Source organism: Lethenteron reissneri, chromosome 22, assembly GCF_015708825.2.
Source record: "Lethenteron reissneri isolate LAM-NWPU_2019-01 chromosome 22, ASM1570882v1, whole genome shotgun sequence".
Taxonomy (NCBI): domain Eukaryota; kingdom Metazoa; phylum Chordata; class Hyperoartia; order Petromyzontiformes; family Petromyzontidae; genus Lethenteron; species Lethenteron reissneri.
In genome coordinates this window covers 15,350,894-15,365,903 of record NC_083800.1, presented here as the reverse complement: position 1 = coordinate 15,365,903, position 15,010 = coordinate 15,350,894, and the positions used below count along the sequence as shown (strand labels likewise).

Sequence of the window (15,010 nt, the reverse complement as noted above, 5' to 3'; positions counted from 1 at the left end):
GTGTGTATCTAAAGTGCATGTCTATGCGTGTGTCAGTCCATATGTGTGTGTGTGTAAATCCATGTGTTTGTGTGTGTCAGTCGATATGTCTGTGTGTGTTAGTCCATGGGCGTCTGTGTTAGTCGCTTTGTGTGCATGGCTCCATGTCAGTCAGTGTAAGTACATTTCTTTGCGTGTCTGTAGGTCCGTGTGTGTGAGTGAATGTATGTGCTTTATTGACCTGTTCTAGGCCTATGATACCATCAGTAGGCCTGGCTTCTGGGTTGTTTTTCATGCTTTCGGAGTCCCTAAAACTTTGCTCACGATCCTTAAGGATCTTCATGATGGTGAGCGGCCCCGCGTCAAACTACGTGGCTGTCAGTCAGAGCCATTCCTTCTACACATTGGGGTGTGACAGGGATGTCCTCTGGCTCCACATTATTTAACATATCTTTTGACCACGTAGTTCGTGAAGCCTTCAATGGCTGTACCCGATGAATTACCATAAGGTACAGATACAATGGGAGGCTGATCGATGCCCGGGTGCGGTCAACGGATGCCTCCCTATTGCTCAACCATGTTATGTATGCCGATGCTCTGGTGATTGCTGCTCACTGCTGCTGAACCTGGAGCTTGCCACTAAGAGGTGGGGCCTTACCATCAGCCCCACCAAAACTAAGCACCTGCCTGGGTATTTTGTACCATCGAACAATCCACCCCCACAGCTCACAATTCGTGATGTGCCAGTTTTGGAGAGATTGCCGAGATTCCCATACCTGGCCAGTGTGCTCATGACCGGCTCCGGTTTAACAGCAGAGGTCTCACTTCAAATCAGTCGAGCGCCATTATCTTTTCATCGGCTGCGTTACGCTGTGTGGAAGCTACCTGGTCTGTCGCTCCGCACGAAGCGTCAGGTCTTCTCGGCCACGGTAATTCCCTCCCTTCTATACGCTTGCGAAACGTGCATCCCCCTAATGGAACATCTTCGCCGGTTAGAAACATCCATCCTGGGTTTAACCATATATGTGTGTGTGTGCGTCTACGTCGATGTGTTTCTATGTGTGTGGGTCAATGTCTGTGTGTAAGCCCATGTGTGTGTCTGCCTTTTTAGCCCGAGCAACGCCGGGTACTTACCGCTAGTCTTCTTCTCTTCTCTTCTTACCTATAAACGTCACTTTTTACAGGTAGGAACAATGTTCCACACTGCCCACCAGGGATTTATTGTCTGTCTGACTGTCTGTCTGTTGTGCATAAATAAATATATAATACACACAGCTCTTAGATTGGTGGAGACCTTACAAACAGCTCTTTGATTGGTGGAGACCTACTGCCGGGTACGGAGAGGGGAGGTGCCGAAGGGAGGAGGGTCAGGGGAGGGGCCTAAGGGAGGGGGGGTCAGGGGAGGGGCCTAAGGATATGGGGGGTTGGTCAGGGGAGGGGCCTAAGGGAGGGGGGTAATGGGAGGTGCCTAAGCAAGGGGGAGGGGCCGATAGTTAAGGGGGCTGGCTACCTGGCTGGCTGCCTGGCTACCTCAAGTCAAGTTATCTTTTATACAGGTAGGAACAACAGGTTCCACACTCCCCACCAGGGATTATTTGTCTGTCTGTCGTGCACGAATGCGCTGTCCAACCAAGTTCCTACCTGCCCACTCCAAAGGAACGTGTTGTCTGTCTGTCTGTCCGTCTCTCTGTCTGTCCGTCTGTCTGTGTACGCTCGCTTGCGAGGGATTTGGCGCTCAGGCCGTGGGGTCTAGGACGAAAAAATTTGCCGGGAGGCACGTCCTGTGCCCCGCGGTGGGAATAGGCATTTCCATTTTTTCGTCCGTCGCCTTTAAAGTGGTCCGATTATCGATTTAGTGCAATTTCTCTTTATTTATTTAATTACTATTGCCGGCCGGCACGTGACAAAGCACACCGTTGCGCATGCGCGAGACGCCGTCGCTGCGGGGTGGACGCCATTTTTAATTCCCGTAAAAAATATGCACACGCATTAACATGCGACGCTGAGGTAAATTCATCAAAGTTTCACGTCCTCTTCACTCCCCCCCCACCCCAATTTGTGCAATTACTATTATAGGGTCGGTAGATAATACAATTATAGTGATTAGACAGTATTATTCTAGCGCGAGGGGGGGGGGGTAGCGGCCCAGCACCCAGCCTCGGCCGCCTGGGCAATCTAGGCGAGGCCAGAGGCTCTGCACGGTAGTAGGCCTCGACATGCCACTCTTTGTCAGGCGAAGACTTTGTGCTATAAACTCGATACACCCAGCGTTGCCCGGGGGAAAAATACATTTAACATCTTCTGAAAACTTTTAAACATAACATACCAACGAAAATACAACTGTGTAATTAAAATTTTTAAACCAACCGCGCCAAGAATCGATTCCCTGAATCTCGCAAACGAATCGAAGGTTGTAGATTCATTTAGAATCGGCTTATTCCTGTTTAATATAAGTTGGATATAGAGTTGATATAAACTGCTACGAATGGGAAATATCCGGCGTTGACCGGGGCAAAAATATAATTAAAAACTCCTGAAAACTTTAAAACATAACATACCAATGAAAATAAAACTCTGTAATTAAAAATGTAAACCTCCAGCGCGCCAAGAATCGATTATTTGAATCGCGCAAAGGAATCATCGAAGGTTGTAGATTACTTTAGAATCGGCCTATTCCCGTTTTAAAACTGCATGTCGCCAAGTTTGCTTAACATTTCCAACAGACACACATTCACACATTTAGCTTTTACATTTAACATACAAAACGTCAGCATGTACTGCTGTCATCATAGGCAAAAATATATACACCCTCACCACTCTCTCTCACCACTCTCCCTCACTCACCCTCACCACTCACCATCACCACTCACTATCACTCACCACTCACTATCACTCACCACTCACACTCACCACTCACCATCACTCACCCTCACCACTCACCCTCACCACTCACTCACCCTCACTACTCACTACTCACCCTCACCACCACTACTCACCCTCACCACTCTCCCTCACCACTCTCCCTCACCACTCTCCCTCACCACTTTCACCACTCACCCTTCTCCCTCAACACTCACGCTCATCCTCACCAATCATCCTCGCCCTCACCACCACCACTCACCCTCACCTCTCACTCACCCTCAACACTCACCCTCACCACTCACCACTGACCCTCACCACTCACCCTCACCACTCACCGCTCACCACTCACACTCACCACTCACACTCACCACTCACACTCACCACCTCACCACTCACCATCTCACCACTCATCACTCACCACTCACACTCACCACAGACCCCTCACCACTCACCCTCACCACTCACCCCTCTCCCTCACCACTCAACCTCACCACTCACCCCTCTCCCTCACCACTCACCCTCACCACTCTTCCTCACCACTCTTCCTCACCACTCTTCCTCACTCTTCACCACTCACGCTCACCACTCACCTTAACCACTCACCCTCACTACTCACTAATCACCCTCACCACTCACCTTCACCACTCACTACTCACCCTCACCACCACTACTCACCCTCACCACTCTCCCTCACCACTCACCCTCACCACTCACCCTCTCCACTCACCCTCAGCACTCACCACTCACCACTCACCCTCCCCTTCACCACTCACCCTCACCACTCACCCTCACACTCACCACTCTCACCACTCACCCTGACCACTCACCCTCACAATTCACCCTCACCTTCACCACTCACCCTCACCAATCACCCTCACCACTCACCCCTCACCCTCACCACTCATCCTCACCACTCACCCTCACCACTCACATTCACCACTCACCCTCACCTTCACTACTCACCCTAACCACTCACTACTCACCCTCACCACTCACCCTCACCACTCACCCTCACCACTCACCACTCACCTTTTCCACTCACCCTCACCACTCACCCTGACCACTCACCCTCACCACTCACCCTCACCAATCATCCTCACTACTCACCACTGACCCTCACCACTCACTCTCACCACTCACGCTTACCACTCACCCTCACCACTCACGCTCACCACTAACCCTCAACACTAACCCCTCTCCCTCACCACTCACCACTCACCCCTCTCCCCACCACTCACGCTCACCACTCACCCTCACCACTCTTCCTCACCACTCTTCCTCACCACTCTTCCTCGCTCCTCACCACTCACGCTCACCACTCACCCTCACCACTCACTACTCACTAATCACCACTCACCCTCACCACTCACTACTCACCCTCACCACCACTACTCACCCTCACCACTTTCCCTCATGCTCACCATTCACCCCTTTCCCTCACCACTCACGCTCACCACTCACCCTCACCAACCATCCTCACCCTCACCACCACCACTCTCCCTCACCACTCACCACTCACCCTCACCTTAACCACTCACCCTCACCACTCACCCTCACCTCTCACCCTCACCACTCACCCTCTCCACTCACCCTCAGCACTCACCACTCACCCTCCCCTTCACCACTCACCCTCACCACTCACCCTCACCACTCACCCCTCACTACTCACCACTCACCCTCACCACTCACCGATTTCCCTCACCACTCACCACTTTCCCTCACCACTCACCGCTCACCACTCACCCTCACCACTCACCATCACTGTGGTGGTGGTACATGCTATCATGACAGTAGTACAAGCTGACGTTTTGTATGTGTAATGTCAGAAATGTTGAGCATACTTAGCGACACGTAAGCAAGTTTTTTGAAAACGGGAATAGGGTGAGTGGTGGTGGTGAGGGTGAGTGTTGAGGGTGAGTGGTGAGTGGTTAGGGTGAGTAGTGAGGGTGAGTAGTGAGGGTGAGTGGTGAGGGTGAGTGGTGAGGGTGAGTGGTGAGGGTGAGTGGTGAGGGAGAGTGGTGAGGGTGAGTGGTGAGAGTGAGTGGTGAGGCTGAATGGTGAGTTGAATGGTGAGAGTGAGTGGTGAGGGAGAGTGGGGAGTGGTGAGGGTGAGTGGTGAGGGTGAGTGGTGAGGGTTAGTGGTGAGGGTGAGTGGTGAGGGTGAGTGGTGATTGGTGAGGGTGAATGGTGAGGGTGAATGGTGATGGTGAGTGGTGAGGGTGAGTGGTGAGGGAGATTAGTGAGTGGTGAGTTGTGAAGGTGAATGGTGAGGGTGAGTGGTGAGGATGAGTGGTGAGGGTGAGCTGTGAGTTGTGAATGGTGAGGGTGAGTGGTGAGTACAGTCAATATGCACTGCTGTAACCATAGTAGGTACCATCAGAGCAGGTACCACCACCACAGTATGTACTGCTGTCGTCATAACAGGTTCCACCACACTCGGTATATACTGCTGTCATCATAGCAGGTACCACCACCACAATATGTACTCCTCTCATCATAGCAGATACCACCACAATATGCACTGCTGTAATCATAGCAGGTACCACCAGTCAGTTTGCACAGCTGTAATCATAGCAAGTACCACCACAGCAGTATGCACTGCTGTAATCATAGCAGGTACCAACACAGTATGTACTGCTGTAATAATAGCAGGTACCAACACAATATGCACTGCTGTAATCATAGGTACCAACACAGTATGTACTGCTGTAATAATAGCAGGTACCACCAGTCAGTATGCACTGCTGTAGTGATAGCAGGTACCATCTCAGTCGGCATACACTGCTGTATTGATAGTAGATACTGCTATCGAGTTGGTAGATACTGCTATATAGAGTTAGTAGATACTAAAACAGTCAGTATATACCACTACAGTCAGTCAATACTGCTACAGTCAGTATATACGACTATACAGTCAGTACATACTACCACGGTGAGTAGCTACTAGAGTCAGTAGATATTATTATAGAGTGAGTAGATACTGCTATAGAGTTAGTAGTTACTACTATAGTCAGTGGATACTACTATAGAGTCAGCAGATACTATACAGTTAGTCGTTACGACTATATAGTCGGTAGATACTACTGTAGGCCCAGTAAATACTACTATGGTCAGTAGTTACTACAGTCACTAAATACTACTACACAGTCAGTAGCTACTACTGGCTCAGTAGATACTACGGTACAGTCAGTAGATACTACTACAGAGTCAATAGATACTACTTCCTCTGTTGTATGTAAGGTGTGTAGGTATATATACCTACGAGGGGTAAATATATTTTTTGAGGGGGGGGGGGGGTCCACAATTTTCGGAAACCTTTTACATCAACTATTTACCCCACACTTTCTACAACTTTTTTGACTTGTGCAAGCCTCTTATATATTTGTTGGTATAGAAATGTACAAACGGCCCACCGGGCTTTGACAATACCTTAGTATCTGTGTATATATATGTAAGGTTTTTAAGAAATATATTTTTCACCCGGGCAACGCCGGGTACTTCCGCTAGTCTTTTTCTTTTTTATATATAAAAGTCTCCGCACGCTCGCGCTTGCGGGGGATTTGGCTCTCGGACGGTGGGCTCAACGTAGAAAAAAATTAGACAGGCGGCACGCCCTAAGCCCCGCGCTGGGAATAGGCTATTCCGTTTTCCCATCCGTAAACGTTAAAGTAGTTTAATTAACGCATTTGTGCCGTTTCTATTATTAATTATTTACTTATTGCGCGCCGTCGACCGTACCAAGTGACGCCAAATGCATGGGGGGGGGGCGGACCCTGCCAAGTCATGCGCGTTCGCTTGAGCTCACGGGGACATTTCATTTTACGCGTTTAACATGGAATACATATACACATAATGCTGTCGATTTCTCTTCACAGTGTGATGTCCTCTTCCCCCCACCCCAATGCGTGCAGTTACTGATATAAAGTCCTTAGATATTAATTTAATATTATTAAAGCAGTTACGTAGTATTATTCTGGCGAGGGCGGGGGGATGGTGGAGGGGGGTAGCGGCCCAGCTCGCAGCCTGGCAACATCTCACCTCCTCCGGCTTGCCAATCTAGGCGAGGTCGCGGGCTCTGCACGGGACGAGGCGTCACCACGCCAATGTAAAGTACAATTTTATTCAATCTTTGCTAAGAACTCTGATTTATTGTTTACTATTATTAAACAAATACGTTTACAATATTACAATAATGTTTGTGTGCACATAACAACTCTGATTCATTCTGTACTATTATGAAACTAATAAGTTGCCTAATACTCTATTACTATTATAATGTTCGTGTGCAGAAACTACATGCGTGCGCCTAGACTCGATGTCTGTGTGTGTGAGTCCATATGTGTTTGTGTGCGTGTAAGTCGATGGGTTTCTATGTGTGTGGGTCCATGTCTGTGTGTAAGACCATTTGTGTGTCTGTCTTTTTCAAACGGACAATGCCCCGTGTGTGTGTACGTATAAGTGTTTGTGTGGGTGTGTCAGTCCATTTGTGTGCGTATCTGTCGCTGTGTGTGTTAGTCCACATGTGTGTGTTAGTCCATACGTGTGTGTTTCACTCGATGTGTATAAGTCAATGCGTGTGTGTGAGTCGATGTGTGTGCATGGCTCCATCTGAGTGTGTAAGTCAATGTGCGTTTGTGTGTCAATGTGTGTCAGTCGATGTGTGTGTGTTAATCCATGTGTGTGTATCTAAAGTAGATGTCTGTGTGTCACAGTCCATATGTCTATGTGTGTGTAGGGCAATGTGTGTGTCAGTCTATGTATATGTATATGTGTGTAAGTCCATGTGTTTGTGTGAGTCCATATGTGTGTGTTCATCCATGTCTGTGTATCTCAAGTAGATGTCTGTGTGTCACATGTGTATGTGTGTAGGCATGTGTGTGTGTCAGTCTATCTATGTGTGTCTAAGTCCATGTGTGTGTGTCTTAGTCTATATGTGTGTAAGTACATATGTGTGTTTACGTCAATGTGTGTGTGAGTCCACGTATGTCTGTGTGTGAGACGCTGTATGTGTGTACATCGATATATGTGTGTGTAACTCCATGTGTGTATATCTCAAGTGGATGTCGATGTGTGACAGTCTGTATGTGTGTGTACGGCAATGTGTGTGTCACTCTATATATGTGTGTGAGTCGCTGTATGTGTGTACATCCATATGTGTGTGTGTAACTCCATGTGTGTGTATCTCAAGTGGATGTCTATGTGTGTGTCAGTTCATATGTCTGTGTGTGTAAGTCGATGTGTTTGTGTGTGTGAGTCCATATGTGTGTGTCTGAGTCCATATGCGTGTGTGTTAGTTGCTGTGTGTGCATGCCTCCATGTTAGTCAGTGTACGTCATTTGTTTGCGTGTCTGTAGGCCCATGTGTGCGTCTTAGTCCATGTGTGTGCTTTATTGACCTGCTCAAGGCCTATGATATCATCAGTAGGCCTGGCCTCTGGGTTGTTCTTCGTGCTTTCCGAGTCCCTGACCCACTGCTCACGATCCTTAAAGACCTTCATGATGCTGAGCAGCCCGCATCAAACTACGTGGCCGTGAGTCAGAGCCATTCCCTGTACACCTTGGGGTGCAACAGGGATGTCGTTTGGCTCCCACATTATTATTTATTTCTTATATATAAAAGTCTCCGTGTGCTCGCGCTTGCGGGGGATTTGGCTCTCGGACGGTGGGGTTTAAGACCGAAATAATTTGCCAGGCGGCACGCCCTAAGCCCCGTGGTGGGAATAGGCTATTCCGTTTTCCCATCCGTAAACTTTAAAGTAGTTTAATTAACACATTTGTGCCGTTTCTATTATTCATTATTTACTTATTGCACGACATCGACCGTACCAAGTGACGCCAATTGCGTGGGGGGAGCGGACCCTGCCAAGTCATGCGCGTTCGCTCGACCTCACCGGAGACATTTTCTTTTACGCGTTTTACAGTCAACACATACACACATCACGCTGCGGATATTTATTCACAGTGTCATGTCCTCTTCGCCCCCCCCCCCCAACACGATGCGTTCAGTTTATACTACAGACTCCGTAGATAATAATATTTTACTGCTTACATACCATTATTCTTGCACGGACGGCGGATGTTGGGGGGGGCGGGTAGCGGCCCAGCCCCTAGCCTGGCAACGTGCCAACTCCGTGGCTCGCCAATGTAGGCCAGGACGGGGGCTACGCATCGCACAAGGCCTCAACACGCCTATGCCAAGTACAAATGTCCCTGCTTCTTACGCTAACAACTCAAGTCCATTGTTTATTATTGTTAAACACATTAGTTAACAAACATTACAATAATAATGTTTGTGTGCAGATAAAAACTCAGCTTCATTGTTTACTATTATGAAACAAGTTCACAGATGTTACAATAATTATGTTTGCGTGAAGATAACAACTCAGGTTCATTGTTTACCATTATGAAACGAGTTGACATGTTACAATAATTATATTATTTGCTCAATTTCCCCTTTTTTTGCTGCGCTTTTATAACGTTGCCACGGTCTACTTCCAGTCTGTGATTTCTGCTTATTTCTTAAATACATTTCTATTGTTTCCATCGCTCACGTCACGCTATTTACTCATACGTAGTACTGCGATACTGATAGCTGTGCCATCATCGGGGATTGCTGTGCCCGTCGATGTGTGTGTGTGAGTCCATGTGTGTGTTTTTGAGTCCATATGTGTGTGCGTGTAGAGCCATGCGTGTCTTTAACTCCATGTGGGTGTCTTTTTCGAACGGACAACGTCAAAGTGTTTTTGTGTGTGTGTTAGTCCATGTGTGTGTGTCAGTCGATCTGTGTGTGTGTACGTCCATGTGTATGTCAGTCCATATGTGTGTGTGTTAGTCCACATGTGTGTACATGTGTGTGTCACTCGATGTGTGTGTGTAAGTCAATGCGTCTGTGTGTGAGTCCATATGTGTGTTAATCCATGTCTGTGTATCTAAAGTAGATATCTGTGTGTCACAGTCCATATGTGTATGTGTGTGTAGGGCTATGTGTGTGTCAGTCTATGTATGTGTAAGTTTATGTGTGTGTGTCTTAGTCCATATGTGTGTGTGTAAGTACATATGTGTGTTTACATCAATGTGTGTTTTAGTCCACGTATCGCTGTGTGCGAGTCCGTGTGTGTGTGTGTGAGTCGCTGTATGTGTGTACGTCCATATATGTGTGTGCAACTCCATGTGTGTATATCTCAAGTGGATGTCTGTGTGACAGTCCACATGTGTATGTGTGTGTACGGCAATGTGTGTGTCACTCTATGTGTGTTTATGTGTGTCGCTGTATGTGTGTACGTCGATATGTGTGTGTAACTCCATGTGTGCGTTTCTCAAGTGCATGTCTATGTGTGTGTGAGTCCATAAGTGTGTGTCTGTAAGTCGATGTGTTTGTGTGTGTCAGTCCATATGTGCGTGTGTGTTAGTCGCTGTGTTTGCATGCCTCTATGTGTGCATCTTAGTCCATGCGTGTGCTTTATTGACCTGCTCAAGGCCTATGATATCATCAGTAGGCCTGGCCTCTGGGTTGCTCTTCGTGCTTTCCGAGTCCCGAACCCACTCATCACCATCCTTAAGGAACTTTATGATGGTGAGCGGCCCCGCGTCTTAACTACGTGGCCTTGAGTCAGAGCCATTCCCTGTACACCTTGGGGTGCAACAGGGATGTCCTCTGGCTCCCACATTGGACCATGTAGTTCGTCGAGCCTTCAATACCTGTACCGGAAGAATTCCCATCTGCTACAGATACAATGGGAGGCTGATCGATGCCCGGGTGCGGTCAAGGGATGGCTCCCTGTTGCTCAACCACGTTATGTATGCTGATGATCTGCTAATGGCTGCTCACTCGGAGGAGGAGTTCGAGGTGCTGCTCCCGAATCTGGAGCTTGCCACCAACAGGTGGGGCCTTACCATCAGCCCAACCAAAGCTAAGCACCTGCCTGGCTATTTTGTACCATTGGACATGGACACTCCACCCCCACAACTCCCAATTGGTGATGGGGCATTTGTTTAGACAGTGGAGAGTTTCCCTGGGCAGTGTGCTAATCACCGGCTCCGGTTTAACAGCAGAGGTCTCACTCCGAATCAGTCGAGCTGCAGTATATTTTCATTGGCTGCGCAACGCTGTGTGGAAGCTACCTGCTCTATCACTCCATACGAAGCTTCAGGTCTTCTCGGCCACGGTCATTCCCTCCCTTCTCTACGCTGGCGAAACTTGGACCCCCCATAATGGAACATCTTCGCCGGTTAGAAACATTTAGGCTGGCCTGCCTACGATCCATCCTGGGTTTAACCAGGCTGCATTGTGTGAGGAGCTCACAAATCCTTGAAAGATGTGGACAAAGTCCCATCGGTGACCTCCGGCAGGCAAAGCTGTGTTGCCTGAGTCATGTAGCCCGCATGGCCAGCCACCGCATGCCTAAACAGCTTTTGTTCCGCCGGATCGAGGGGCCTAAACAGGCGCGGCACGGGCTGGAGAAGACATGGAGTGATGTGCTACAGGAGGACTTGGAGCTGAGTCCACTTGCGGATGACTGGTACCAGCCGTGTCAAGATCGGCCACTGTGGAGGAGGCTCCTGAAGGACGCTACTGGCCAGTTGGAGGCAGTCACCCTCCAACAACAACGGAGGGCGGAGGAGCGATGCTCACAACAACGAGCGGAGCGCGGGTGGCTAAAGCACAGAAAGTTGCCACAGTAGATGCCACAGGTGGTGCATCAGCCAGTCATCTCAGTCAGTCGACCTGTGCCATCTGGGTTTGCCCCCTGACCTCTTTCCAGCGGGCGTTCGACACTTCACGTGGCCTCAAGGTGCACATAGCCTGGCACAAGCCTTGTTGTGACATCACCGCCACTTAGTGGCGAATGGCGGTTGTTGTTGTTCAGTCTATGTATGTATGAGTCCATTTGTGCGTGTAACTCTATGTGTGTGTATCAATGGATTTGCATGTGTAACTACATGTGTCTGCCTTTTTCACCCGGGCAACGCCGGGTACTAACCGCTAGTTGACTCTAAAGTAGTAACAACTGACTATAGTAGTAACTATTAACTTTATAGTAGTATCTGCTGACTCTGGCAGTATCTGCTGACTCTATAGCAGTATCTACTGACTCTATCATCATATCTACCAACTCTACATCTGTGTAGTGTCTGACTATATAGTAGTATCTACTGGCTATAGTAGTATCCACTGACTATCGTAGTAACTAAATCTATAGTAGTAACTTCTGACTTTATAGTAGTAACTTCTGACTCTACAGTATTATCTTATGACTCTATAGTAGTATCAACCAACTCTATATTAGGGAATACTATAGTAGTATCTAATGACTACAGTATCTACTGAGTCTGTAGTGAGTTCAACTGAGTCGCAGACATACTCTTGGAGGCAACACATTTATTTAACACCAACACACTGGGTAACTGCCCCTTAACATAATAACAACCTATGGTGGTGACCACCAGGCTAACTACACTAATTGCAACGTAACTAGCTACAATGGACCAAACCACAGCTTGGGTCCAGGTCCACGTGTTGGAGGCTCGGTTGAACGTAGGACGTAGACGAAGGCTTCAAGATAAACAACAACGCCAGTATCTCTGGGGGACCTGGCTTATATTCTCTGCGGCGTGGCTGACTCCGCCCTTGGCCACGACCACCTTCCAGAATCCTCGAGCAGGATCTGGGCCCGGACCACTTGACCACCCCTAGCCCCCACTTGGGGTCCCTTTGTAGCAGTCACGAAAGCTTCAAATCTAGAATCCTTTTGTAGACTTAACCGGTCATGTGTCCTCTCGGGTCAACCAGAGTGCCATGGCCTTGTAACCCCGGCACACCCACACCCTAACCTGTAGGGCTGGCACTGCACGCCAAGCGTGGCGCCACCTACCGCTATCAACCCAGCGCTCACCGAGCCCCTCTAGGGCCGATACTACACCCACATCATAGTGGTGTCCGCGATGTCATTACATTGCACGCCGTGCCTGTCTAGGACTGGCACAGCACAGTGACATCCCGTGATGTCACTACAAATCTATAATCGTATATATTGACTCTAAATTAGTATCAACTGACTATAGCAGTAACTGTTAACTTTACAGTAGTATCTGCTGACAACAGCAGTATCTGCTGACTTTATAGTCGTATCTACCGACTCTACAGCAGTATATACTGACTGTAGTAGTATCTCCTGACTATTAGTATCTACTGACTCTATAGTAGTATCCACTTACGCTAGTAGTAACTAACTTTTTTGCAGAATCTGCTGACTCTATATCAGTATCTGCTGACTCTATAGTAATATCAGCTGACTCTATAGCAGTATCTGCTTACTCTATAGCAGTATCTACTGACTCTACAGTAGCATCTGACGACTCTGCAGATTGTCACTCACTATTCAGTAGGCCGGTAGTTCCCCTTATTATCGATAGGGGGCAGAAGCATTACCTCGCCAGGGCAAATGTCCATGGGCCAGAAAGGGGCCAACGGCCGATCCCAGTAAAGAGTAAACGGATCCTGGGACATTCCCCAGGCCCCCGGGTGAGGGGGAACTGGGGGAATGATGTCATCTTCCAGGATGGTCCAGAGTGTTCCAGAAGGAAGGCGTGGCAAGCCACAAACGAGTATATAAGCCAGAGCATTCAGAGCTCTGGCTCAGTTATCTACACGCCGAAGACTGAAGACCGGGCTGGAGGATAGGACCCTGGACCCCAAGCTCCGCAGTCCTTCTGTAAAGTAGTAACTCGGCAGGAGACGACTTCACGGGTAGCACACTCTTTATTTTCACCAACTTGTAGTTACACGGATGACTAACACCCTACTTCGTTACACGGGTGACCAACACCCACTTAGCTACACGGGCGACGGACACCCACTCAGCTACACGGGTGACTAACACCCTACTTCGTTACACGGGTGACCAACACCCACTTAGCTACACGGGCGACGGACACCCACTCAGCTACACGGGTGACTAACACCCTACTTCGTTACACGGGTGACCAACACCCACTTAGCTACACGGGCGACGGACACCCACTCAGCTACACGGGTGACTAACACCCTACTTCGTTACACGGGTGACCAACACCCACTTAGCTACATGGGTGACTAACACCCACTCAGCTGTACTGACACGGGCTCTTACGCCCCGTAGCCTTCCGGGACACACCCAGCCGGGGTGCCCGTCTCGGCTCTGGGTACCACCGTCCCGACCCACACGGGCGTCGGACTACGGTCCCCCAGTCTCGGCTCCGAGCCACACAAGGCCCCGGTCCCCACAAGGACGGCGGGACTAGGGGTCTCGGGCCACTACCTCCTCCACCCCGTCTTCGGTCTTCAACTGGTTAACTCTGACCACGAGTGCTCTCGCGCGTCCCCCTTTATACCCCTCCTGCGGACGTCGCTGAGAGCACCCACTTATCTGACCAATCACTGCGCACTCGCTACGATCCTCTTTTCCCAGCTTGTGTGAGCGCCTTACCACCGGCGCGCGCGTCCATGCCACGCCCACATCGCGTGCCCAACCCCGCGCCCCGTGATCCATCACTGCCGGCGCACGTCAATACCACCACTACATCACCCCCTACCACATAGCTCGCAGCCGACCCGGCTGCTAATAAAACATACAACACCCCTTCACCCCCATGTGTGCCCCGTAACATAACACAAACCCTAACAACACAACATGAACACCGCAATCCGCAAAACCCAGCAACCGCCACACCCACAACAAGAACAACATGCACAATCCGGCGAGTGGCAACGATACTGTGTATGTGGGAAGAGTAACAATAAAAAATTTCTTTAATCATTTTCTCTTCTTTTCTCTCCGACTCATGCAGCGTCCCCATGTGTCCGAGCGTCCCTTGAACGGGACATTACCCCGGCAGAGGGGGAAGCCGGCAACGAAGTCGGGCTTTAACGAAAACATTTTTTTTTTTTTTTTCATGAAAAGTGTTGCGTCCTTGCCCGAGTCCGCCTTGCCGGACCGTCGTACGGCACAGGACGCAGTTGTCCATCCGGCGGCGCCGGCAGTTCAGGAAGGCATGGGCCAGGCATCGGGGCTCCGCGCGAGCCGCGGGGTTCCGGTTCCCGACGGTCAACAGCCGTCAGGTCCGAGACACCTGGGGGTGGGTCAGGTGGAGACACGTGAGGATCAGCCTGCGACACATCCCTCCCCGAGTCG

The 15,010-nt window shown here is 49.4% G+C and overlaps 1 protein-coding gene across 8 annotated transcripts in view; it reads left to right on the top strand.

The window, feature by feature from the left end:
* The first annotated feature begins 6,810 nt into the window (after positions 1-6,810).
* The window catches only part of REV3L (REV3 like, DNA directed polymerase zeta catalytic subunit), a 164,873-nt gene continuing 156,673 nt past the window's right edge, over positions 6,811-15,010 (top strand). For 5 of the 8 annotated variants that reach the window (XR_009755467.1, XR_009755468.1, XR_009755471.1 and 2 more), the window contains exon 1: positions 6,811-6,946. Coding sequence is in view for 3 of the 8 variants with exons in the window: in XM_061556672.1 (XP_061412656.1) it covers positions 6,945-6,946 (2 nt within the window). In the remaining 5 variants the exon portion in view is untranslated. The remainder of the gene's footprint in view (positions 6,947-15,010) is intronic. The other 3 variants (XM_061556672.1, XM_061556673.1, XM_061556676.1) reach the window with 3 other exon arrangements.